The 25,704-nt window shown below is 34.7% G+C and overlaps 1 protein-coding gene across 1 annotated transcript in view; it reads right to left on the bottom strand.

Annotated features, from left to right (window-relative positions):
• The window catches only part of LOC126743632 (adhesion G protein-coupled receptor E4-like), a 747,227-nt gene that overhangs the window by 684,029 nt on the left and 37,494 nt on the right, over positions 1-25,704 (bottom strand). Inside the window, exon 2 of the mRNA XM_050450819.1 lies at positions 22,878-23,042. Within this exon, the coding sequence (XP_050306776.1) occupies positions 22,878-23,035 (158 nt within the window). The 5' untranslated portion in view covers positions 23,036-23,042. The remainder of the gene's footprint in view (positions 1-22,877; positions 23,043-25,704) is intronic.

The following is a 25,704-nucleotide window of genomic DNA, read 5'->3' on the forward strand; positions in this document are numbered from 1 at the left end:
AATGTTCGTGTTTTTCTTGACAACGATTTTAAAAATATCTAAATACAAAAAGCTTAATTGCATCAGTTATTACTCGAAATCAAAACCGTTAAATCCATTGTTCATTATCAAAATTCCCTCTCTCTAACTTTTAAATAAGATTAATAGCTAGACTAGGCGTAATTTAGGTTTTGTTTTTCACAAACAGGATTTTGGATGAACAACAGAAATATTTTAAAAAAAGTAAAATATATCAACAATCGCAACTTAAGTTATGCGTTTTTTTATTTCTCGATAAATTTTACAATTTTCAGGTTTTGATTATAGATCCCTCGTATTAGATATTCTTAAAAGGTCCACCTACAAATAAAAAAAAACGATGTAAAAATGCACTAACATACATCAAAATCAAAAATCGCGTTGATTTAAAAAAATAAGTGAATCCAAAGTTGATACGTCATTAATTTTTGCCCAATTTTTTCCACAAAGAGATTTTCTTTAATTTTTAATTTTTCTCACTATTTATATTTCGGCCTTAGACCGTTATTTCGCTGACGGTCTTAATTGTTCTTTAACTTATTTTTGCTCCCTTTTTAGTCAATAATGATGCCAGGAAAATATAATTTTTTCAATGTGAAAATTTAAGTTTTTACAATTTATGGCTTAATCCTATGCAAAACCGATGAAACATTAAAGCCAAAGCACACGCGAGTGAAATACAATTATGGTTTATGGAAAATGATTAGTTCCTTTACGTCAAGAGCAAGGAGCTAAGGAAATTTAGGCTAATTCACTTAGTTGTAATTTGGCTGGAAAATTACACGTTATTTAAGCTTGAGTCTTTGAAGTTTTGATTTTCTATATCTTAAATATATTAAGTGAAATTTTGAACTTTTTGGTTGTTTAGCATTTTTTTTTTACATTAAAACTATAATTTACCAAAGAGATACATAGATTATTTATTTTCTCTACACTTATTTCCACTCTGTAATATTTTTCTCACTATTCGGCTCTCGTAATTTTTAGAGAAACTTGTAGAAGCGCTTTCTGTTAACTGCAAAATCTTTCCGGCAAACCTAAAATTCTAGTCGAAAGGTTAAGAAAGGTCTGAGAATTGCTTTCCAGTGCCGTTAGTGTCTGTCATTCTTGTCAGGTTTGTTTTGTAAATATAAAGTAGCGCTACAAATTAAAAAATATTGATAAAAAAACTTTACCTAGTCTATTACTTTAAGTAATATACACCACATATAATACATTATTATATTACATGCCTCGACTCGTAAATAGGGTACATATTGTAGTATCATTTATACTGCTTCGAACACACACTATCAAAAAAAAAAGGCTGTAAATACCTTTCCGCCGGCACCTGAACTGGTCCTGTCAACCGATGTCATTCCTTTATAGTGTGTTGAACGCACAAGACGGTACGGTTCGCCTTTTTTGAAATTAGTGAAATTTACGCGTGGTTTTCGCGCGTTTAATATAGCATTATGCCAAAAGTGAAAGTGAGTGTATTTAAAAGAGCCGAGATTAGGAAATTGGAAAAACGTTTGAAAAGGATGGTTGAATGATGTCGTGAACATGATTCCGATGATTCACGCCGGGAGCGTGTGCATAGAAAGAAAGACCGTGAGTCTAAAAAATCACGTTATAAACGTAGGAGGATATCTGTAAATTCTTCTGATAGTTCAGAATCGAGCTTTCGCAGTACATCCCCAGTGCCCATAAAGAGATTTCGGCGAATTATTTCCTCAGACGAGAAGTCAAGTACTCCGAACGCGATGGAAAATATTGACGATCATCCTCCCTCTGTTACCTTGGGAGATGACGTTCTATCATTATTAGGTCCCAATCTAGCTCAGTCCGATAACAGGAGTCTTAAGATTCAACAAGACCTAGCAGATAGATGGATGGCAATCCTTAAACAAGGTTTATCTACAGAGGAACGAGATTCTTTAATCTCAACATACCCTATTCCTGAGAATTGTGATAAGTTGAACCCACCTAGGCTCAATGAGGTGGTCCAAGCGGCATTCTCGGAATCAGCAACATGAAGAGACATACGTCTAGCTCTTTTACAGACTCAAGTAGGAGCCGCTATCTCCGCCTTGGGGCTAGCTCTGTCTGATTTGCTTCAACAAAATGAGGGGGAGACCAACAGGATAAATATAAAGAGGCTGACCGATGCTGGCCGTTTATTGGGAGATATTTTTCATTCAGAGTCGAATTCTCGTAGAGAGCTCGCATCTATGGTGCTTAATAAGGAGTTAAAAGATACTCTGGATAAGACTGTTATAACGGAATGGCCCTTTGGTGATGACTTAGAGGATAAATTAAAGGCATCGAAAAATATGCAGAGATTCGGCCAGGAACTTAAAATCCAGAAACCCAATCCGTTGAAAAATTTAAACTCGAAACGTCTGTCCATAACTCCATTCGGGACGCGCCAGGGCAGACAACAGGTACAGCAGTCCCGGAGCCGATACAGCAGAACCTGGAAACAGCAGGACTTCCGTCGCCGACAGTACTCCGACAAGAGGAACCAACCATCGACTTCCAGGAGACGAGACATGAGAATTTAAGGTCTCGAGAGCCTCAGGTGAGTGAAACCGCTGGGCGACTAAGACATTTTTATGAACATTGGAAACTTATTACATCTGACAAACGGGTTTTGTCATATATTAAAGGGATGAAAATACCTTTTTATAAGATACCTCGCCAAAAGAATATACCCAATGAACCAAACTGGTCTTTCAGGGAAAAAGTTCAATTAGAAAATTGTTTATGGGATCTTTTAAAAAAGGGTGCCATAGAGAAGGTTAAGAAATGTAAGGGACAATTTATATCAAATATTTTTTTGACACCCAAAAGTGACGGATCCTTCAGGTTGATAATAAACCTGAAATCGCTTAACAAAAATATTAAAAATGAACACTTTAAATTAGAGGATTATAAAACTGTTATGAAACTTATTAAAAAAGATTGCTTTATGGCCACCTTAGACTTAAAAGATGCCTATTTTTTAGTTTCCATTAACAAAGTTCATAGGAAATATTTAAGGTTTTTCTTTAAGGGAGTTTTATATAAGTTTAACTGTTTGCCTTTTGGTTTGAATTGTGCGCCTAGAATGTTCACGAAACTTATGAAACCAGTTCTGTCATATTTAAGAAACAAGGGCTTAATCTCAAACTTATATCTGGACGATTTCTGGCTTTTTCTGGTTCTGATTTCTGGGAAATACCTTTTTGGAATGTTATAATAATGTGGTAGTAACATGTAATACTCTTCAAAAGTTAGGGTTTATTATTAACTTTAAGAAAAGCTCTCTGGATCCTAGACAATATTGTACTTATTTAGGTTTTAAGTACGACTCTAAAGAGTTTACCGTTTCCCTACCAGATGAAAAAATTTCTCGACTTATTAAAGTAACTGATAAGTGCCGGCAGAAAACTTATTGCAAAATTAGATATTTTTCTACCCTTATTGGATCCCACCGCGATCGCGGAAAATGGAAAGCACTGAATAAACGCAGGGGCGATTTCCATTCTAAAATGAAAATTCCATCCACCCTTTTATCTGGTGATATTTTATGGTGGCGCTCACATTTTACTTCTAAAAAATCACTAAGACCTCCCAATTATGTCATAGAAATCTTTTCGGATGCCTCCCGAACAGGGTGGGGTATTTTTTGCAATGAACAAAGAGCACATGGTTACTGGTCGGTAGAGGAAAAACGTTATCACATAAACCACTTAGAACTTTTAGCTGCATTTTTTGGGTTGAAATGTTTTGCAGAAAATCTTTCAGATTGTTCTATTTTGTTAAGAATTGATAACAAGACCGCTATAGCATGCATAAATCGCATGGAAAGCACTCGTTATCCCACATTAAATGACATTGCTAGAAAGCTTTGGCAGTTGTGCGAGAAAAAGAGTATTTTTGTGTTTGCTTCATACGTTAAGTCGTCAGATAATCGGGAGGCGGATAGGGAGTCAAGAGTTATAAACTGCGAAATAGAGTTTGAATTAAATCCCAAAATTTTTAAGAAGGTTGTTGCATTATTTGGGAAACCAGACATAGATTTATTTGCAAGCCGGATTAACTCGAAATGTGAGAATTTTATATCATGGCAGGTAGACCCAGAGAGTTCCGGTGTTGACGCGTTCACGTTAAAATGGAGTAACTTGAATTTTTACGCATTCCCTCCTTTTTCCTTATTGATTAAGGTGTTATAAAAGATCGTGGATGATGAGGCAGAAGGCATAGTAATCGCACCCTTCTGGATGACCTCATCATGGTAACCTTTATTCACCTCCTTGTTAATCCGGGATGCTGTTCTTTTTAAACCAAGTACCAATTTAGTTTTATTTCCCGATAGATCGCGGCACCCTCTCTACCAGCAACTTTTCCTGGTAGCAGGACGCTTATCAGGCAAGCGCTTCAAAGAGGCAAAGTCCCAGAGGAAGCTCTAGACATATGTATGGCATCCGTCACGAGTTCAACGCTGCAGCAGTACAACAGCGGGCTAAAACAATGGTGGAATTTTTGCCAAAAACAAAAGATTGACGTCTTCTCAGTGTCCACTGAACAATTAATCAAATTTTTATCAGTTTGTTTTAATAAGGGTTACTCGTTTGGGACGTTGAACTCGTATACAGCGGCAATCTCGCAAATAGCTAGTTATGATTTTTCTAATGACTTTAGGCTTAAAAGATTTTTTAAGGGTATCTATGGACTCCAGCCGAATTTACCTAAATATGAATCTACCTGGGACCCTTCAGTCGTTCTAAATTATTTAGTGAAACAAACCAATGAAAAAATAAATTTGTAAAATTTAACTCAGAAGGCTGTAGTCCTTTTACTCCTAGCAACGAGACAACGTTTACAATCCATAACTAGCATAGAACATTGTAATATTACAGAATTTTCTGAAGGTTTAAACATTAAAATACCAAAAAGGTTAAAAACATCTGGTCGAAATAAATGCCAACCAAATATTTCTATCCCATTCTTTGAAAATAATAAACAAATATGTGTCGCAAGCACATTGAAATTATACTTACAGAAAACGCGGGGTCTAAAAAACGCTGAGACAAACCATCTGTTTTTAACTCACAAAAAGCCGTTCAAAAATGCTTCATCGCAAACATTATCTCGATGGGTTAAAGATATTCTCGGGAAGAGCGGCATTGACACAAAAGTGTTCACCGCGCATAGTACCAGGCGCGCCTCTACATCAGCGATAGCTCGGAGGGGTGGAGGGATAGACGTAATTAGACGTTCGGCCGGATGGTCAGAAAAGTCAGGTACCTTCGCAAGATTTTATCAGAGACCATTACATGATGATAACTTTTGTGGAATGGTCTTAGGTGATTAACATTCTGTTTATGTAATTTAGATTTCTATTTTGTTTCGTTACTTATTTTGTGTATTTACCTCTAGAGGTATATGTTTGATATTTTTGTTAATATCTATTAAAGAGTAGGTAATAAAACCTATGTTGTTTGAACACATGGTTAATTTATTTCCTCATAACACAAGAGTTCATTATGTATTTGGGTAGGTATCCTTTATTTGGCATAATATCGCAAATCTGTTGCATGTTTTGGCTTTAAACATCTACAATATGTACCCTATTTACGAGTCGAGGCATGTAATATAATTAGTAGATCAAACGAACTTACCTAAGTGATGTTCGATCTAAATTATATTCATCCCTTGATGAAGTAAATAGGCTCCCGCCCGCCCTTACCAAACTTGGAATAAAATTTGGTAGTTCCCCTAACATGCAACATTATGCGACTTTGTAGAGAATGACATCGGTTGACGGGACCAGTTCAGGTGCCGGCGGAAAGGTATTTACAGCCTTTTTTTTTTTTGATAGTGTGTGTTCGAAGCAGTATAAACGATACTACAATATGTACCCTATTTACTTCGTCGAGGGATGAATATAATTTAGATCGAACATCACTTAGGTAAGTTCGTTTGATCTACTCATTTTTAATAATATAGATACACGAGTATATGCCAGTGAAATTGTGAAATAAGTCTATATTTAACATTAAAATAAGTAAATAATTAACTTAAATATTTACAGATTATGAAGTGTTAACTGATTTTTTAAGAAACCATTTGGCAATATCAGGTAGTACTTGGAGTATCCAGTACTCTCTACTTGTATTCCTACATGGCTGTCTGGTTGTCTGGTCGACAGTTATTTTTGTAAATGCTTGGCAATACCGCATCCCTTCCATATCACGACGTCACCATGCGCGAGGAGAGCGCCGCGCGAGGTAGAAGTGGGAACGAAGGACTCTCTCGTCTTGACTTTCTGACGACGCAAGCAATGGCGTCATACTATTTAATTTAATAATTTATACTGTACTTATTACTGTGTTTGGCAAATAAATGTTGTTTTTTAATTAACGTGAAATGCAAATAATCTGAACGCCACACACTACATTTTATGGTCCTTCGTCGCTGGATTTGACTCCTGAACGGAATTTTACTGCATTTTAACATCCGTACGGGACTTTCAACGAGGCTTTTACCGCATTTATTTGTGGCTTGAACTGGAAGAAACGCCGACCGCCGACCCAATCGACACAAGTTTGGATATTTTGCCTTTTTGACGACGGGAACAACAAGACCGTCTTCTCAGGGAACACCGATTGGTTTTGCTTATTTCACTACAGGTTAGTGCGTTCCTTTATCACTTTCTTTCCTTTACTTTTACAGGCCTCTGTTTGATTTATTTGTTTATTTTTTTTTAATAAACTTAAACTGCTTTGTATTTGTGTTACTTTATGGTGGTTACTTTGATGAACGATTTCGTGATATTTGATGCAACTTTGGTGACAAAATTAATACCTTTAACTGACATTTGTTTACGTTGCAATATATTACACATTTTGCTGGTATACTATACCTATTTACACTCATTTCTTTTGGTATTTGACACTCCCTTTGATGGTGATTTCTACTATTTACATTTTATCAAATTTTGACATTTAATATACCTACTTTATTAGATATTTTACACATTTTTGGTGTTACTTACGTAGGTTTGATAACTTTACATGCATTTTAATTAAGTGTTCTGAGAAACCTATTTAATTGCATTGTTTTATTACTTTGCCTCTATTTTGAACAATTTCTTTGAAACTACTTATATATTTGTATTATTAACTATTCGAGATGGCTGACGCAAGAAATAAAAGAAAGGCTACTAAAGCTGCTCTTACACGGTTTGAAAACTATTTTCAAGCTATTAAGTCAAACAGAAATTTTTCTCAAACTGATTTGGTGGAACTCAAAATGCGTGCGCAAAAGGCTGATCAATTGTTAGAAGATTTTAACGCTGCTCAGTTAAAGATTGCCGCTACGGAGACTGATATTGATTTTGATGAACATGACAGTGAGTCTGAACAATTTGAAAATAAATTATAGCAATTTCATAGCAATTTCAAACTGACACCAGCCAAAAAATTTCATTACTTGCGCCTCTCTCTAAAGGGTGTGGCCGCTGAAACTATCTCATCACTTGAAATCTCTGACGCCAATTATGATGTAGCCTGGAATATCTTAAATGAGAGATTCGAAAACAAACAGATTTTAGTCAGCAACCATGTAACGGCTATTTTTAATTTGCCATCTTTATCACGTGAATCTGGACGTGGCCTTAGAGTCATACTTGACGGCTTACAGAAGCACATGGGCGCCTTGACGGTTTTAAAGATGCCAACAGAACATTGGGATGCCTTAATCTGTCATATTGTGACAGGTAAATTTGACAATGTGACTAGAAGAGCTTGGGATTCCAAAACCTTTATTGAAGAACTCCCTACTTACAAGGAACTTATAGATTTTTTAAAAGACGGATGCCGAATTTTAGAGTCTTTCGAAAACAGCTCTTTAAGAAACGCTTCAAACAAAATCGAAAGGCCTCGCCAATCCCACCCCAACTTTCACAAAATTACTTCTCAATCCTTTGTCGCCACTAACAGTAATAAAAAATGCACGTTTTGTCAAAAAGAACATCTCATCTACACATGTCCTCAGTTTTTACAAATTTCTGCTATTGAAAAATTAAATAATGCTAAACAAATGAGGTTATGTATTAACTGCCTTTCTATAGGCCATGCAACTAAAAACTGTAGGTCGTCTGGATGTAGAAAATGTGGAAAATTCCACCATACCCTTCTACATTTTAACGGAACCGATTCTGGGACTGTACAAACCAATAATAATAACACATCTACCTCTTCTTATTCCAACAGCACTGAGACTGACTTGAAAGACGTAGCCACAACCTCTTTGTCTACACATGTGATGCACACTCCTCTTATATACTCACCGTGTAGTTTAGTGGTAAATGAAAAACTTAATTTAAACACTGTATTATTATCCACTGCTATCATCAAAGTTTTTGACACTACAGATAAGTCACACTTGTGTAGAGTACTCCTAGACAGTGGAAGCCAATCCAATTTCATTTCAGAAAGACTTTGCAACTTGTTACAACTTCCTATTGAAAATATTAAACATTCTATCACTGGTATCAGTCAGAAAATTGAAACCATAAATTCTAGAGTTTTTGCTAAAGTCCAATCCAATTTTTCTAACTTTGAGGCGAACATATCGTGTCTTGTACTTAAATCTATAACTGGAAATATTCCAGCTATATCCTTTGACTCCAATTTATTGCATATTCCCAAAAATATTGCATTGGCTGACCCCGATTTCAGCTCTGCAAAACCTATTGACTTACTGCTCGGAGCAGACATTTTCTGGGAACTGATCCGTATTGGTCAAATAAAATTGGGTCGAGAACTTCCAATTTTGCAAAAGACACATTTTGGATGGATTATTTCTGGTCCTTTACAAACTAATCTTAGTTCAAGCCTTTGCTCAAAGACACAGTGCTTTTTTACAACTTCAATTGACAATCAGCTAACTAAATTTTGGGAGGTAGAGGAATTTCCTAAAACTAAATACTTATCACCAGAGGAAACCTTATGCGAGGAACATTTCTCTCAGCACACTTCTAGAGCCCCTGATGGTAAATTTGTAGTACATCTTCCTCTTAAGGACTCCATTGATCGTCTTGGGGACTCGAAGTTGACAGCTACAAGTCGTTTTTTAAATCTTGAAGGGAAACTGAATAAAAGCCCTGATTTAAAACGTACTTATCAAGATTTTATAACAGAATATGAAAAACTCGGTCACATGACCCTATCTAAGAATCAAAATGATACTTCTGGATATTTTTTACCGCACCACTGTGTGCTTAAATTAAGCTCCACTACAACTAAACTACGGGTCGTTTTCGATGCTTCCTGTAAATCTGACTCAGGTTTTTCTTTACGATTTACTTATGGTCGGACCTAATGTCCAAAACAGTCTTTTTTCAATTCTCTTACGATATCGTATACATCCTGTAGTTCTCAGTGGTGACATTGAAAAAATGTATCGACAGGTCTATGTAGCCCCTGAATATCGTAAACTTCAGAGAATTCTTTGGCGTGCTAATATTAATGAGCCGATTTTAACTTACGATTTGTCCACCGTTACATACGGTACAGCCTCTGCTGCATTTCTGGCTACTAGATCTTTGCAGGAAGTAGGTAAAATACATGCTAAAGACTGTCCAAAGATTTCTAACATAATACAGCGTGATTTTTACGTTGATGACCTTTTAACCGGCGCACAAACAGTCGATGAACTTAGACAAATTAAAGAAGACATCCATGATCTTCTTATGAAGTATGGATTTCCACTTAGAAAATGGGCTTCAAATGAGCCAACCTTAACTTCTGATTCCTCAATACATTCGATTTCTTTTGATACAGATATTCCTTCTAAAACCTTGGGCCTTTTATGGAATCACATTTCTGACACGCTAGAATATAAAATAGGTCCTATTGAATCTAGCACTCGCGTAACAAAACGTACAATTTTATCATCAATTTCCCAGATTTTTGACCCTCTTGGTCTACTTTCTCCTGTCACAATCTCGGAAAAAATCATCTTGCACCAGCTGTGGAAGCTTAAAATATCATGGGATGAATCGATTCCAATGGATCTTTTCACAATCTGGTCATCTTACAGGACACAACTTGTGGAATTGAATAATGTTAAAATACCAAGACTAACTCTTTGCGGTAATCCTATTGAGCTGCAATTACATGGCTTCTCTGATGCTGCGGAGCCAGGTTATGGTGCCTGCGTGTACCTTTGTTCAAAGGATTCGTTAGGCAATTTTTCGTCTAAACTACTCTGTGCAAAAACTAGAGTCTCTCCACTTAAAGAATTGACTATTCCTAGGCTCGAGCTTTGTGCAGCATTACTCTTAGCAGAACTAGCTAAAACTGTGTTAGCTTCAATACCCTCTACTTTGGACTCTAAGCACTACTGGTGTGACTCTACAATAGTACTTGCCTGGATTAGATCATCTCCTCATCGTCTAAAGACATTTATTGCTAATCAAATAGCTCAAATTCAATCCATAACTAATATTGATGAATGGAGATATATTAGAACCGCAGACAATCCAGCTGATCTACTTACTAGAGGAATTCCACCTTTAAGCTTGTTAAATTCGACTTTATGGTTTCATGGACCTTCTTGGCTGACTGAAGATAAGTGGCCAACCGACATAGTAGATTTATCAAACATTGATACTCCTGAATTACGAAATGTCACTTCTTTTCATGTGTCCATCGAAAAACATACCAATAATAACTTACTTACTTTAATTGACAAATTTTCTAATCTAACTAAACTGGTTCGTACTTTTGCCTTTGTGCTACGCTTTAAAAACATCCTTAAATTAAAATCTAAATCTGACTTTTTTAATAGAGAGCTTTCAACTCTGGAAATTGAGAATTCTTTGAATACACTTGTCAGCTTGGTACAAGCTTCAACATTTTCTGAAGAATTTAAAGCACTGAAGAATAATAATAAGGTCTCTAATAAATCCAAACTCCTTACCTTGAATCCCTTCTTTGACCACACTCTTAATCTTATTCGAGTTGGGGGTCGTTGCAACAATCTGATTATGAATATCAAAAGAAACACCCTATAGTTTTACCCCCTAAACATAGACTTTCACTTTTGATCGCACATTCTGAACATATTAAGCTACTTCATGCTGGTCCACAACTTACATTGGCATCACTTCGTGAAAGCTTCTGGCCAATCAATGGCAGGAACTTAATTAAAAAGGTTTACCATGACTGTTTAACTTGTTTTCGCTTTGTTGCAAAATCGACAAAGTACCTTATGGGTAATTTACCCAAGACACGAATTACACCCTCTAGACCCTTTTCTGTATCCGGTGTTGACTACGCAGGGCCCTTCTGCCTTAGGGATCGCAAAGGACGTAATTTTAGAACTAACAAGGCATACATAGCATTGTTTGTGTGTTTTGCTACCAAGGCTATTTACCTAGAGCTAGTAAGTGATCTTACTAGCTAATGTTTCTTAGCCGCTTTGTACAGATTCATGTCACGAAGAGGCAAGTGCATACAAATTTATTCTGATCAAGGGACAACATTTGTGGGTGCATTAAATGAATTAAATGCGTTTCTCAAAGAACACTCTTCTACTATTTCGGATAAATTAGCAAATCAAGGTATACAATGGAATTTTATACCGCCTCGCGCTCCACACTTTGGTGGGCTTTGGGAGTCCAGCGTTAAATCGGTAAAGTTTCATCTTAAGCGTGTAGTTGGTAGTTTATCATTAACTTTTAAAGATTTTTCTACAATAATTACTCAAATAGAAGCCTGTTTAAACTCCAGACCCTTATATCCTCTTTCTGATAATCCGAATGATCCAAATCCTCTCACTCCTGCGCACTTTCTTATTGGTGAACCATTGACGACGTGCCCACAAGTTGATCTACTGGGAGTAGCAGAGAACAGACTATCAAAATACCAACATAGGCAACAAATGGTGCAACATTTTTGGTCTCGTTGGGTCAAGGAATGCATTGCAGAACTCCAGATACGTACGAAATGGAAGCAGAATTACCCGCAGCTCCTGAAACTAGGCGTTCTTGTGCTCATCATGGAGGATGGATTACCACCATTAAAATGGCGAACTGGCCGAGTGGTACAAATATTTCCTGGAGGAGATGCTATTGTCCGAACAGTATTAGTGAGGACTGCTGCTGGCGAGTATAAGCGTCCAGTTACGAAGATTGCTGTCCTGCCTATTTATGATTTTTAAAGCCTGGAGGCTTTCAAGAGGGGCGATATGTCTGGTTGTCTGGTCGACAGTTATTTTTGTAAACGCTTGGCAATACCGTCGTTCGTTTTCTGTTAGTCCCTTTCTTAATTCAGAGGACAATCTTTTTTGTTTGATAGTTTTTGCTGTATCTCTATCTAAAATAAAGTGGGGAAGGAGGTATTTAAAGGTTTCCGTAAAGAACACCCTCTATTTTAGAAATGGCTTAGTCGACCTTAACCCAATTATGTTCTTTAAAAAAAGTTTTGTTAGTTTCACATGTCGCCACCAGAGGGCTTTTTTGAACATTCCGACAGAAATGGTTTGGCATGATTTTTTTTTTTTAACTTGTAAACAATGTAGAAAAAGATGAAAGAATTCTCATGATTAAATATAGGCACGAAGGTAAAACTAACCACCGAGGTATAGATGAAACCATTAAATTCCTTAAAGCTAATTATTATTGGAAATCAATGAAAAGGGAAGTAAAAGACTATATTAATCAATGTGTACATTGCCAAAGAGCAAAGTATAATAGAAAACCCCCTGATTAACCCCTTGTTTTAACAGAAACCCCGAGCAAGCCATTTGAGATCATACATATTGACACCTTTATGCTAGGAAACACAAAGTTTTTAACATTTATTAACAAATTTTCGAAATTTGCTCAAGCATTGCCTTATCATGGAAATGCGTTATCACGTAGTGAGCAACTTGTAAAATTCTTTTCGTTTATAGGTGTACCTAAACTTATTATTTCTGACAATGATTCAGAATTTAAAAACGTAGTTGTAAAAGAATTATTAAAAGCCCATAACATCCAAATACATTTTATAACCCCTAACCATCATGAGTCTAATTCCCCAGTAGAACGTTTACATTCGACTCTTATAGAACATATACGCTTATTAAGACAAACGGACCCGAATAGTGACGTTTCAATTTTAATGCCTTATGCTATAATTGCTTATAATAGCACAATTCATTCAAGTACTCATTTCAGCCCCTTTGAACTAGTACATGGTTATACAGATAGTAGAGACCCAATAAATTTAGTAGCATCACATGTATATACTGAATATGTACATAGTCATAAAAATAAAACCCAATTATTATATGACAAAATCGCGAACGAATCAACCGCGTTAAAACAGAAAATAATCGATAAAGTTAATCAATCGAAAAACATAATTAAACCTCAAATAGGTGCTACTGTATATAAAAAGATCGATAAAAGATCTGGGAAAATTAAAAACCGTTATTTAGGACCTTTTAAAATCACACAGGTTTTAGAAAATAGCAAAATAGAAATTGAACACCCAAAAAATAAAAAGAAAGAAGTAGTTCATCTAAATGAGACTAAAATAGTCTCTGTAATTACAGATGGACCTGGACCCTCTACGTCTACGGGAACAGCGTCAAGTTCCACAACCTAAATAATAACCCCGGACTATTGACCTTCAAATTAGGCACAACACAACTAGTGACAGACCACTGGTCATTTATTCAGACCATAGACTTACAACTAATAATTGACGAGTTTAATTGCATAAAAAACTATATTAAAACACTTTCATCCCAATTAACTAGCAATAATGATTTCCACCAAGAATATTTTAATTCTTTAAATCCAATGTACAGTATGGAAAAACGTATTTTTACTTTGGTAAATCAAATATTTCCATACGCTTTTCATCAAAGACAAAAACGAGGTATTTTTAATCCATTAGGATCTTTTATAAAAAGTATAACAGGAAACTTAGATTAAGAAGATGCTAAAATAATTAATCAAAATATTCAAACATTAAAGGCTAACCAAAACAAATTAAAAGTATGTAGCGCGTAACTCGGTTCAAACCAATTTATTTCCAACCCGTGTGAGTCATACCTACTATCCAACCACAAAAAAAAATTACTAAGTCCAGACAAGCAAATTTTGTTTTAAAAGATTCAGAGATTTGGTGGCCGCCAGCTTTTAGACAGTGGAGAAGGTAGTGGGACAAATTTTAACAAGAGCGCCACTTGATTTAAATATTTTACACCAAACCCTGATATATTATGATGGTAATATAACCCCCCTTAATCAAGAAAATGACGACCTATATTTATGCTTGTACCTAGATCCTAAAAGCTGAAAATAATTTGGGAAAATCTCAAATAACAATCCATAGGTCCACCAGATTGATATAATCACCCAAGAATTTACATAGTCACTTCCATTTATATAAAAAAATTAAATTCCACTGAGATATTTAAATATAGATAATTATTCAAAATGTAATACTGTAGTAATTTTAAGTAAATAAAAAAAATGATAAAAGAATTAAGAGTTACTTGAGGTATGCTTAAGGCGAGGAAAGAAAAAAAAAACAAATCCGCACTGAACTACTGTTCAAGGGGAAAATCTAAAACGTGATCACGTGTTGTTTACAAGAAGTATATGTTTGGAGCCTAATTCACAATACCTCACTGGCCCTAAAATACCTTTTACAATCTCTAGTCAAGTCACATTAATCTAAATAAAACTTTTAAATAGTAAGGTTCGAATTTAAAAGCCTATTAATGGTATGTTTACAACAACAATACAACCTGTTAACCAACAACCAACATTATGACTAAATAGGTTATTTGTAGCAAATAGCCGATCCCTTACAAGGTGATCCAGGCTCAGTGTCAAAATCAATTATGTCGATGCTCGACTCAAATGAAAACCCTTAGGTTAATATTAATAGATTTAGCAAGAACCTCTTAACGTTTTTGTTTTACATAAAAGAAAATAAACCCATAAAATTCAAATTAATAAATCAACCCCCAACCCTAAATCAAACCGTTCAATAAGAAAAAGATAAAATAAAATGTGCAAAAACTTGCGTGTCCTCTAATCTCTTGTGTAATTTGGCTAAGGTAGCTTAACTCGACAGCTCTAGAACCAGTCAGCTACAACCAGGGTAACGACCACATGGGCAAGTCGATTTCAGGCAAGTTCCAATCCAAAATCGCAGAGCCACAGTACAATGCTCAGTCCAGGCTGTGTTGAGGCTCACTTCAGCCGGTTGCCAATAGTGTTGGGATGACCAGAAGAAACCAAAGAATAGGAAGAGACCAGAGAATAGAGGAGAGAATGAGAAAAAGGAGAGGCCTCTAAAATAGAGGACAAAAAAAATCAGTAAAATAAACACACAATCAATTCTATGGCAATTACCAACATGTTGCTACATACCTAAGGTGGTGAGCGAGGCCTAGAGTCTCATTTTGTGGTTAGAAAATTTCAAAACCCCATAAATGGTGTGGGAGCAGCCGACCAAATCCAAAAATATCAGGTCAATCCGAAATCCTCTCGGCTACAACTTCCCACTAGACGTTCATCAAATTAAACCCCAAAACTTGGGAGGAATATTTTTCCATTCAACCGAATTACCGGCAAGATAAACTTACATTTTTCCTTAAAACCACAAAATGTCGACTGTTCTTTCTGATAATGGGATGGCTACAGGCTGGACAAGGAACTGACAACTCACCAGACAGTTACAGGTGACACTAGCAATGAACTTGTCACTCTCTCTCTTCGACACGATCTGACCCTGCCTCTTGGTGCAAACTATGTGGAGCCTCACTCTATCAAAATAGAAATTCCGCAATACCACAGCAAAATGATACTGCTCGGATACTAAAATATGGAAAACTAACAAAATTTTCCCAACGGGGCTACGAAATTCCAATTTTCCTCTTACGTCGCTCTGTCTGATTTATGACGCTCCGTCATCCGCCAAATGGAAACCAAACTTTAATGGGAAACAGCAACACTGCCAAACCTCCACAACAACAAGTGTGTCAATAGTCATTACTGTCAATCACAGTCACTGTCAATCGGCTAGTAGGGTTCGAAACCAGATGTCAAGGCACGTTTATTTACTAAAACTTAACTTGAAGAATTGAAGGGAAATATAGCAAGCAAAACTGGGGAGGCCAATTTCAAATCAATAAGAATACCTTGCCCAACATGATTCCGTTATAGAAGAAAGTATTTGTAAGTTTTCCTACACTAACGGATCACCATCTAAAAGGTCTTATTTACTTCACTCATAGCGCAATCTGTGGTACAACAGCACCCTCTAGAAGTCCCTCCATACCCCAGACATATACCAGCCTCATAGAAACTCTTGACAAGCAAATCAAAGGTCAGAAAGTTCCCAACACCAGGTACATGAATAGGGACTAAGGAAACATAATACGACTAACTCCACAGAGGTGTGCTGACAGGATAGGGTAGGTAAATACATTCCTAAAAATAATCAAACCCCAAAAGCCAAAAAAAAATAAATTGCATTACTATCAAACCCCAAATTCCATGTATAAAACTGTAAATCACATAACCCTTTCAAGCCGATACCAAAACCCATAAACTTTTGCCCGAATTTATATGAAATCCCATGCTCCAGATGCTCTTAATCGAATCTCTTTGTTGGATAAAGCAATAAATAAGTTTAAAGATATGATTTCAAATATCACTCATAACGAACAAGTATTAAAGGCAAGAATTTTTCAAATAGAAGAGTCTATCAAAAGAAATGATCTTCATATTCTTAAACTACATGAATATTTAAGAATCTTTACCATAACAACCCAAATAACATCAACATATCAATCGATTATTAATGTTTTAGATAAAATCGAAGTAGCTTTGACATTCTCAAAAGTTAACATTTTACATAATTTAATAATAGATCCGGATGAACTATTGAAAAGAATAAAAGAAACAAATGAACATCTACACAACAATGACCGATTACCAGTATGGCGAATTCTGAAAACTTATTGACCTTAGAAAAGTTAAGAGAAGTTAAAAGTTTTGTAAAGGATTTCCAAATAACTTTTATTTTTGAACTACCACTAATTATATATTATTTATATACAGGGTGATTTTTATAAGAAGGTCATGCTTTTGGGGGATGATAGGGGACGTTCAAATATAACTTTTGATATAAGACACTATGGGTCGGAAATGCCTCAGAAGCAAAATACAGGTTTTTTAACCTGTTAAACTTTAACTGGGGGTTAAAGTTTTTAAAAAAATTAAGAAATTAATTTTTAGTTTTTTGACTGTTTAAGATATCGGTGTCAAATTTTCTCAATAAAGCTACCTAATAAAGATGCTTTAAATGTAAAAAGTAAATGTTTTAGTTTCAACCAGTGGCGTAGATCAGATAGGCATTAGAGTAATTTTTTAATAAAAAAATAGTACGCCACTGTTAATCAAAAATTTTAAGAGTTCTTGGTTTATTTAAGAGAAAAAAAGGTATCCCCATCTTTTTCCCAAAAAGCACCATTTTATCAGAATTTAAAAATAAATTACTTTAATAAAAACTAAGGAAAAAAAAATTATTGGATAACGTTAAAAAATACTAAATAATAAATAATAATAATTAATAATTAATTTAAAAGGTGCTCAAAGTGGCCGCCATTTTGTTGGATACAGAGCCTGCAGCGTAATGTTAAATTGTCGTGAATTTTCTGAATAACTTCACCCCTATCTTTAATTTCGGTATTTGGTCTTGCACGAACTCATCGGATTCGCCGAGTGTGCATATCCGCTAACTCAATGCCACGCAAATTGCAAAGAGGGACATGATAACAAAATAACTAATAGCTTTGACGGTTGCTAGGATATTTTTGACATACGAATCAAAACTTTGTTATAACGTCATCTTCCTGATTAATTTAAATAAGGTAGTTGTTCTGCCGTTGCTTTATTTTGAATGTTATGGAGCGATTTACGTGGAATGAATTGGCAGATATGCATTTAACCCTTGGTGAATCCAAAGGAAATGCTGTATTGGCTCGCGCGACTGAGTTGGCTTTATTGAGAAAATTTAACACCGGTATCTTAAACAGTCAAAAAACCAAAAATTAGTTTCTTAATTTTTTAAAAAACTTTAACCCCCTGTATTTTGCTTCTGAGGCATTTCCGACCCATAGTGTCTTCTATCAAAAGTTATATTTGAACGTCCCCTATCATCCCCCAAAAGCATGACCTTCTTATAAAAATCACCCTGTATATTTATTAACTAATTATATATATTATTCTTATTATATCACTATAAAAATATTTTCCAGTATTACAACCTAGTTGCATTACCAGTACCTAATAATCAATCCTTTCTTGTTAATCTACCTTATAAACAATATCTGTCACTAAGTGATGAACGGTACTTCTACAAAGACGAAAAATGCCTGGAAATCCAATCGAACCACTATCTATGTAAAGACACCCATGTTCGAATTATAGAGGACCACCCTCCATGTGCAGTGTAGCTACTCACCCTAAGGTCAACTGCCACCACTTGCCGACCCTTTTCAGTTCATCTGCATGACGTACACGCTACGCCGATCGTTGATGGTAAATGGGCAATAACTACCTCTACTAACATCGTTGCCAAAACCAAATGTGGCAAGCTATTTAAGGGTTCCTACCTATTGGAAGTCCCGCAAGAATGTATAGTTCTAGTCAACTCTATGGTATTCGAGCGTAGCCGATCGATAGTTCTAGCCGTGACACTGGTTTCGTGGCGTCAAAATTGAAGCCGAGATTTGGTGGCGCACGCCGTACAGTGGAACGACTAAGTGGATACTGCGGGACCTAATATTTTACATTTTACAAGATAATATATTTTTTTTATTATTACGTATTTTTAGGTATATGATAAATGTTTTAAATATTTTTTATTATTTATTTTATTGGAAAAATATACATAAACGGTGTTTCAAATTCGTCTACCCTCAAAATACGAAAATGGATAATTTACCCCAAAGTTGCACATTATTTACTTATAAAAGAATATGCCATACAAAAATATACACACAACCAAACTTATATGGAATCACCTTCTATAAATACGAAATATTTTAGTAAGATATTTTTTGTTGCAAGCAATAAAAAAGTACAAGTATTTACTCTCAAGGACAGGCAGATTAATAATAGATATCACTTGCAAGTCGCATCAAATTTATAATTTATTTATTTTTGAAAACTAAACAAGAATGCCATACATTGGGCTATCGGAAGTTCAGAGGGGAAGAATTATTGCTCTGGCAGAACAAGGTATGTCACAAAGGCAGATAGCTAGAACGGTGGGGGTTACACAAGGTGTTGTTTCAAAAACATATTCAAGATTTCTGGAATTGGGAACCTTAAAAAACAGACCAAGGAGAAGTCGTGAAAGAGCAACTACTGAAGGGCAGGATCATCTCATCCAGAGCTTCAAAGGCAACTTTTACAAGCTACGGGTGTGAGTGTTTCTGTCGAAACTATTAGAAGAAGACTTCGCGCTCGGGAATTATTTAGCAGAAGACAGTTAAGGGTTCCAGAACTTTCAAGGCAACATAAAATTGACCGTTTAAATTGGTGTTTGGAGCATGAAAATTGGGATATTGAAAATTGGAAAAATGTCTTATGTTCGGATGAAACCAGAATAGGACTACGATCCGATGACCGGCGGATTCGCATTTTAAGAGGTAGAGGGAGACAAGCTAGACTTCGTGCTGCCAAACCTATCCCGAAATATAAAGGAGGTACTGTAATGTTTTGGGGTGGAATTATGATTGGTGAAAGAACTCCTTTAATTTCAATTCGACAAACACTAACAGGTCAAAGGTATGTAGATTTGGTATTGCAACCTGTAGTTAGGCTCTGGCGAGGTGGTTTTGGCAATTTTTTTTTATTTATGCAAGATAATGCCCCTCCACATACCAGCAGAGTTGCAAAATGTTTCTTAGAAACGGAAGGTATTGCCGTTTTAGAGTGGCCTTCTTGCTCACCGGATCTTAATCCTATAAGCACTTATGGGATAAGATAAAAAAAAAGATTAGAGCTCGCCAGAATGCTCCTGGTAACACTGAGCAACTTATTCAAGCGGTTTTAGAGGAATGGACAAATGTTCCCCAAGAAGACATTGACAATTTGATAAATAGCATGCCTCGTCGAATTCGTGCTTGCATCGATGCTAGAGGTGACAATACTGATTATTAACATTTAATTTTAAATTAACTTTCTTGTTAAATTGTCATATTTAGAAAAATCATTTTTATAGAAATCTAAACTTTTTGTTTTTTGTTCTATTATTGTGAAAATTTTAATCAGTTTTATTATTTTTTTAATAAACTTGGTTTTGAAAAAGTGCCCTTTAATCCTCAATGACTATTTTTTTAAATAAATTCCATTTTGCGAAATTACTGGGTGATTCCATATAAGTTTGGTTGTGTGTATATATATATATATCTTATGTGGTTTGGAAGATTATTGAAAAAAAAAACAAATTTTCAATAACCTATTCTTGACACTTTTGTGGGTTATATTGGTTGCTATGGGCAAGTTTTTGCATTGCTGTATTACTTTTTCGTAAAAATGTTAATGCCGAAAACAAAATTACCTGACTAGATTGAAAAGTTGAATTTTTACTTTTACAGTAATTATTTAAAAGAATATTTGACATATGAACAATACATTGTTTAAATATTTGATTCCTATCATGCATTCTATGCATTCTAACCATCTTTTCTTTTGATCCGGGTCATTGGGAAAATGAAAAATGGTAACTCTCTCGGTATCTTCATAATTGCTTTTGCACCCAGAAATGCAGCAAGAGGAAGGCATTATTCTAAATAAAATTAAGATTGTAAAATGTAAGTTAAAAATAAAATTGTTAATTTACCCACCTAATTTAAATACCGAATTTTTATTCTTTTTAAAATTCAAAGTGAGTATCAAAATAGTTTGGTAGTTTAAAATTTTAAATGCGTAATCTTACTATAAACTACAATAATAACTGCAGTAAAATATTATTTCGAATCAACGCAAAATATGTGCCACAGCGCGGAATTTTTGCCATCGCGATGCAGTCGTCGCCTCGCATGATTTCGGCTTCTGTTGTGAGGTATCGATGGAAGCGGGGATAAGTGTCCAGGCTAGAATTATCGATCGGCTATGATTCGAGGCCTATGAAACTTCAGATCTAACTTACCAAAAAGTTGGTCTTTCATCCCTCAACTGGACGAAAGCTACTCAAGAAATGGCATCCCCTGTGTACCTCAACAGAACGGGTTTTTGGACAATTTTGATCTACGTATGTGCAATTTTTGGACTTTTGTATTTACTTTTCAAAAAGTGTTATATGAAAGTGGGTAAACCGAAACAATCAAATGCAAGTGCTCAAAATCAAAGTGTCTTTTAAAGTTTGATTTATTTTTATTATTATCTTAATTATTGTTTTATACTATTCGCTTATGTGTTTATTACATTTTAGGATAAGTTTATTTACTATTTTTATTGAATTTTATTTAGTTGATTGAATTCCTAATAAATTTTTATATTAACATTTTAATTTAGTAATTCAATTTAAAATCATACCCTTCAGGATATGCTTTCATTTTACAGGGGAGGAGTTAAACCCTCTGAATATAATAATTACATTGTTATATTTTGCTTAGGTTAGTTTATGCCACATAATCACTTTAAACTTATAAATAAAGGAACAATTAAATTTTAGCAGTCATTTTTGTAACTGTAATTGCAGATAGTTGAAATAATTTTTTTTTTAATTTTGTTTTTTGAACCCAGAACAAAACTGCAGGTGTTTTTTTTACCCATACGCTCGCAGTGAGATATGTCGTTTTTATTTAGGTCAATTTTTAGCCGTTCACTAAATATTTGTACATCCGATTCGAGATATTTGTTACGTTTTTGCATCCCGTGAATTATAAGGCATTCCGCATTGTATTTAAGCTGCATATTGCGCAGCTTATTTTCTTGTCATTCTGCGTTGACTTTTAGATTGTTAATGTCCAAATTTAGACTTTGCAGAGATGCATTGATCCCCCTTTGGAATTTGTCAATCTGGGCCTCAAGTAGGCTGAAGCGTTCATCCTCCTGGCTTGGCGCATCTGAAATTTCCGCGCAGAATTGCGCAATTCTGCGCGAATTGGCTTGCGCACACAAAACTTACACTTTAAATATTATGAAAAAGCTTAAATTTCTTGGAACTGTCTAGCACGCGTCTATTTACTACAAAGCGCCATCTACCCTGCCCTATAATATTAAGTTTTTAAACCTAATAAGTTTTTAAACTGTCACCTTGTATCTTTTGGGTTTAACGTGGTGAAAAAACAACGGAATCCGTCCGGCAGGGTGTGGACAATTTGTATTATAGGTATATGACTGCTGACTCGGGCATGATGGACGGAAATCCGTTGTGATGCACAATAAAAAATAACTGACAGAACAATAATTGGACGTAATTTGTTTACTTCAAATTGCCAGTCTAATCTATTTTTAGTCTCCGTATATCAGTTAAATACATTAAATGAAAAAAGTGAAAGCAAACACATTGCACGTATTGTTCGAACATTATTTATAAAATCATAACATGAGAGATATCTATATTTATTTATTTTTTCTGTATCATTTAATAATGCAGACAACAATAGATGTCCTGAGGATGACTTAATTAAGATCGAAACGTCATAATATCAAAAAAAGTTTTTTAAGGACGAACAAACATTGGTGGTAATTAAATTCTAGAATATAGAAAGATTTCATCATTACATGCCAAAAACTATGTTTATAAAACTAGAGTTAAATAGAAATTAAAAAACTATGGTATTAAACTTACCTATATGTAATAAAAGCAAAAACCAAAGCTACCAGAGACAAGCTACTTCCTAAAACTATAAGCAATGATATGACGCTCTCCTCTGTTATCGAGGGTGGCATTCCAGTTCTGTTTGCCAGAATTAAGCCATGAAGCCTGGCAGCATAAAGGGTATCCATTTTAAACCTAAAAAAAGAATAAATAATTTTACAAAACAACATTTAATTTTATCTTCGCAGCTCGTTAAAGTAAATATAGAGATCGCATCTCTCGCAGTGAAACCTTTTAATTATATTGGGGTAAACTAACATAAAGAAAGTTTAGGCTAATGAAAGGAAAATATTAGGTGAACGCGGTGTTTTAAATCTAAATAGTGTCTTAGCCTAGCTTTAACGGAATGAGTTTTCATTTAATATGATACTGTGATTTTAGGGTTAGAATTCTGGGGTGATGTAGTTTGATTACTAAAGTAATATTTTATCAATTTGAAATCTTATAGTCCTTATACGACAACTATATATAAACCAGGAGGAGATTAACATGATTAATCAGCATAAAAATCATCTATTATTCTTTTTGGTAACAATAAAAATCAAGTAACAGAATTATCTGACACTATTAATATTCAAATAAATGATACCTGTCTGCCAGTAGTTACTGAAGCGAAGATTTTAGGAATATTTTTTGATAATGCCGTCTTGTTTCAAACTCACGTTAAACAAAAACTTGGTATAGCATATATGCGTTTAAGAAAAATGAACTACTTAAAAAAATATTTGCCACCAAAAACTAAATATTATCTATGCAATTCTCTTGTTTTATCAATGTTCGACTATGAAGATATCGTTTATAACAACTCTCTTACATTAGGTAGTCATTAGGTAGTTAATTCGATTTTATCAATGTTTAATAAAAGCAAATATATTTTTTTGTTTATATACCGAGTAATAAAAAGTGGAAATCCATCATATCTTTTAGCTATTTTGCAATACAGATGTGGAATAGTCTTCCACATGACGTAAAACAAATGTCGCCTAACCTCTACAACGACTTTATTCGTGTCTTCTGGTGGAGCAAAGGAGATAAATAAATAAATAAATAATGGCTTTATTTGTACTTTTCAATAGTGTACATAGGCGAAGTCTAGCCAAAGGCTAATCTACTTAACCTATTTAAAAAATGTAAGCAAAATTATTTTAGATAGCATAACAGAAAGAAAAAAAAATACATTTGTAATGGTAACACTTATATTAATATAAAAATAAACAGATATACACCCATTGGTCCATAAAAATCAAAAAATTATAAATTAAGAAATACCCACTGACAATTTAGCTATTCTGTTTTGTTAAAAAAATGCAGCTTTAGTTTTTTCTTGAAACCCGCTACTGACATTTCTTTTATAGGATTCGGAACAAGGTCATTGTAAATTGCCACAGCATTATACAGAAAACTACGACGAAAGAAGGCTGTTCGATATCTAGGAATTGACAACTTATTTATAAATCTCAGATTTGCTTCATGTAAATTTTTTCGAAAAGTAAGTTTTTTGCGGAGGTAGGGAGGAGTAGACGACGCTAGCAGTCTATGCGCAAAAACCGCCAATTGCAAAGAGAATAGATTTTCCACGCGCAGCCAACTAAGTTCACATAGCCTTGCAGAGACTCTATCATACTTTGTCAGTCCATAAATAAATCTGCAGCATTGATTTTGCAGCTTTTGGAAACGGTACGCAGTGATTTTGTCTAAACATGGAAAATAAACAATATTGCAGTAATTCATAATAGGTAATACTAAAGACTCACGCAGTTTTTTCCTTACCTTAAAATTAATTATATTTCTGTTTACATACAATGGCTTTAAAGAATAATATGACTTTTTAGTAACATTAGAAATGTGTAACTTAAAGCGCAATTCATCATCCAAAAGCAATCCAAGATTTTTTGCACATTTAACCATACTTAGCTGATTACCTCCCACAAAAACCGTCCAATGTAAATCTTTTTTTTGTTCTTAGAAGTAAAGCACATAATACAACACTTTGAAGGATTGAGTTTTAAATTATTTTGAAAGGAAAAGAAGGAAATTCTAGAAAGATCGTCGTTTATTTTATTTGATGCCTCTAATACAGACTCAGCTTTAAAAGAATGATAAATTTGCATATCATCCGCGAACCCCTGGATCTGGCAGTATTTTACAACTTTAAACAAATCAGAAACATACATCAGAAATAAAAGAGGTCCCAATACAGATCCCCGAGGTACTCCAGATGTTATATATTTGAAAAAGTCTGATCTTCCAAGAACACCATTTGCCTTCTGTTGGATAAGTAGGATTTAAAAAACATTTGGAAGCATTATCAAAGCCATAATAAGCCAATTTTTCCAAAAGCAAATGATGATCTAAGGTGTCAAATGCTTTGGAAAAATCAAGCATTATAAGTGCTGTGGAGTCACCTTTATCTATTGCAGAAATTATCTCTTGGGTAACGTTTAGTAAGACAGATGTCGTGCTATGTTGTTTTCTAAACCCAGATTGCCTATGCGGAATAATAATATTGGAGGTGAGAAAGTCATAAATTTGCGGCTGTATAAACTTTTCGAAACTTTAGCGATGACCGGGATAATTGAAATTGATCTAAGGTCGCTGCAATTAGTTGGATTATTAATTTTAGCCAAAGGTGTTAAGAGAGAAATTTTCCACATACCTGGGAAATACCCAGCTTCTAGGCAACAGTTTATAATATGCGTAATATGTGGAGATAGCTTTGGAATACAGTGTTGCAACATTAACGCTGATATTGAATCACAACCGTGTGCATTTGATTTTAGGCTTAAGACTATTTTAG

Source organism: Anthonomus grandis, chromosome 13 (assembly GCF_022605725.1).
Source record: "Anthonomus grandis grandis chromosome 13, icAntGran1.3, whole genome shotgun sequence".
Classification (NCBI taxonomy): domain Eukaryota; kingdom Metazoa; phylum Arthropoda; class Insecta; order Coleoptera; family Curculionidae; genus Anthonomus; species Anthonomus grandis.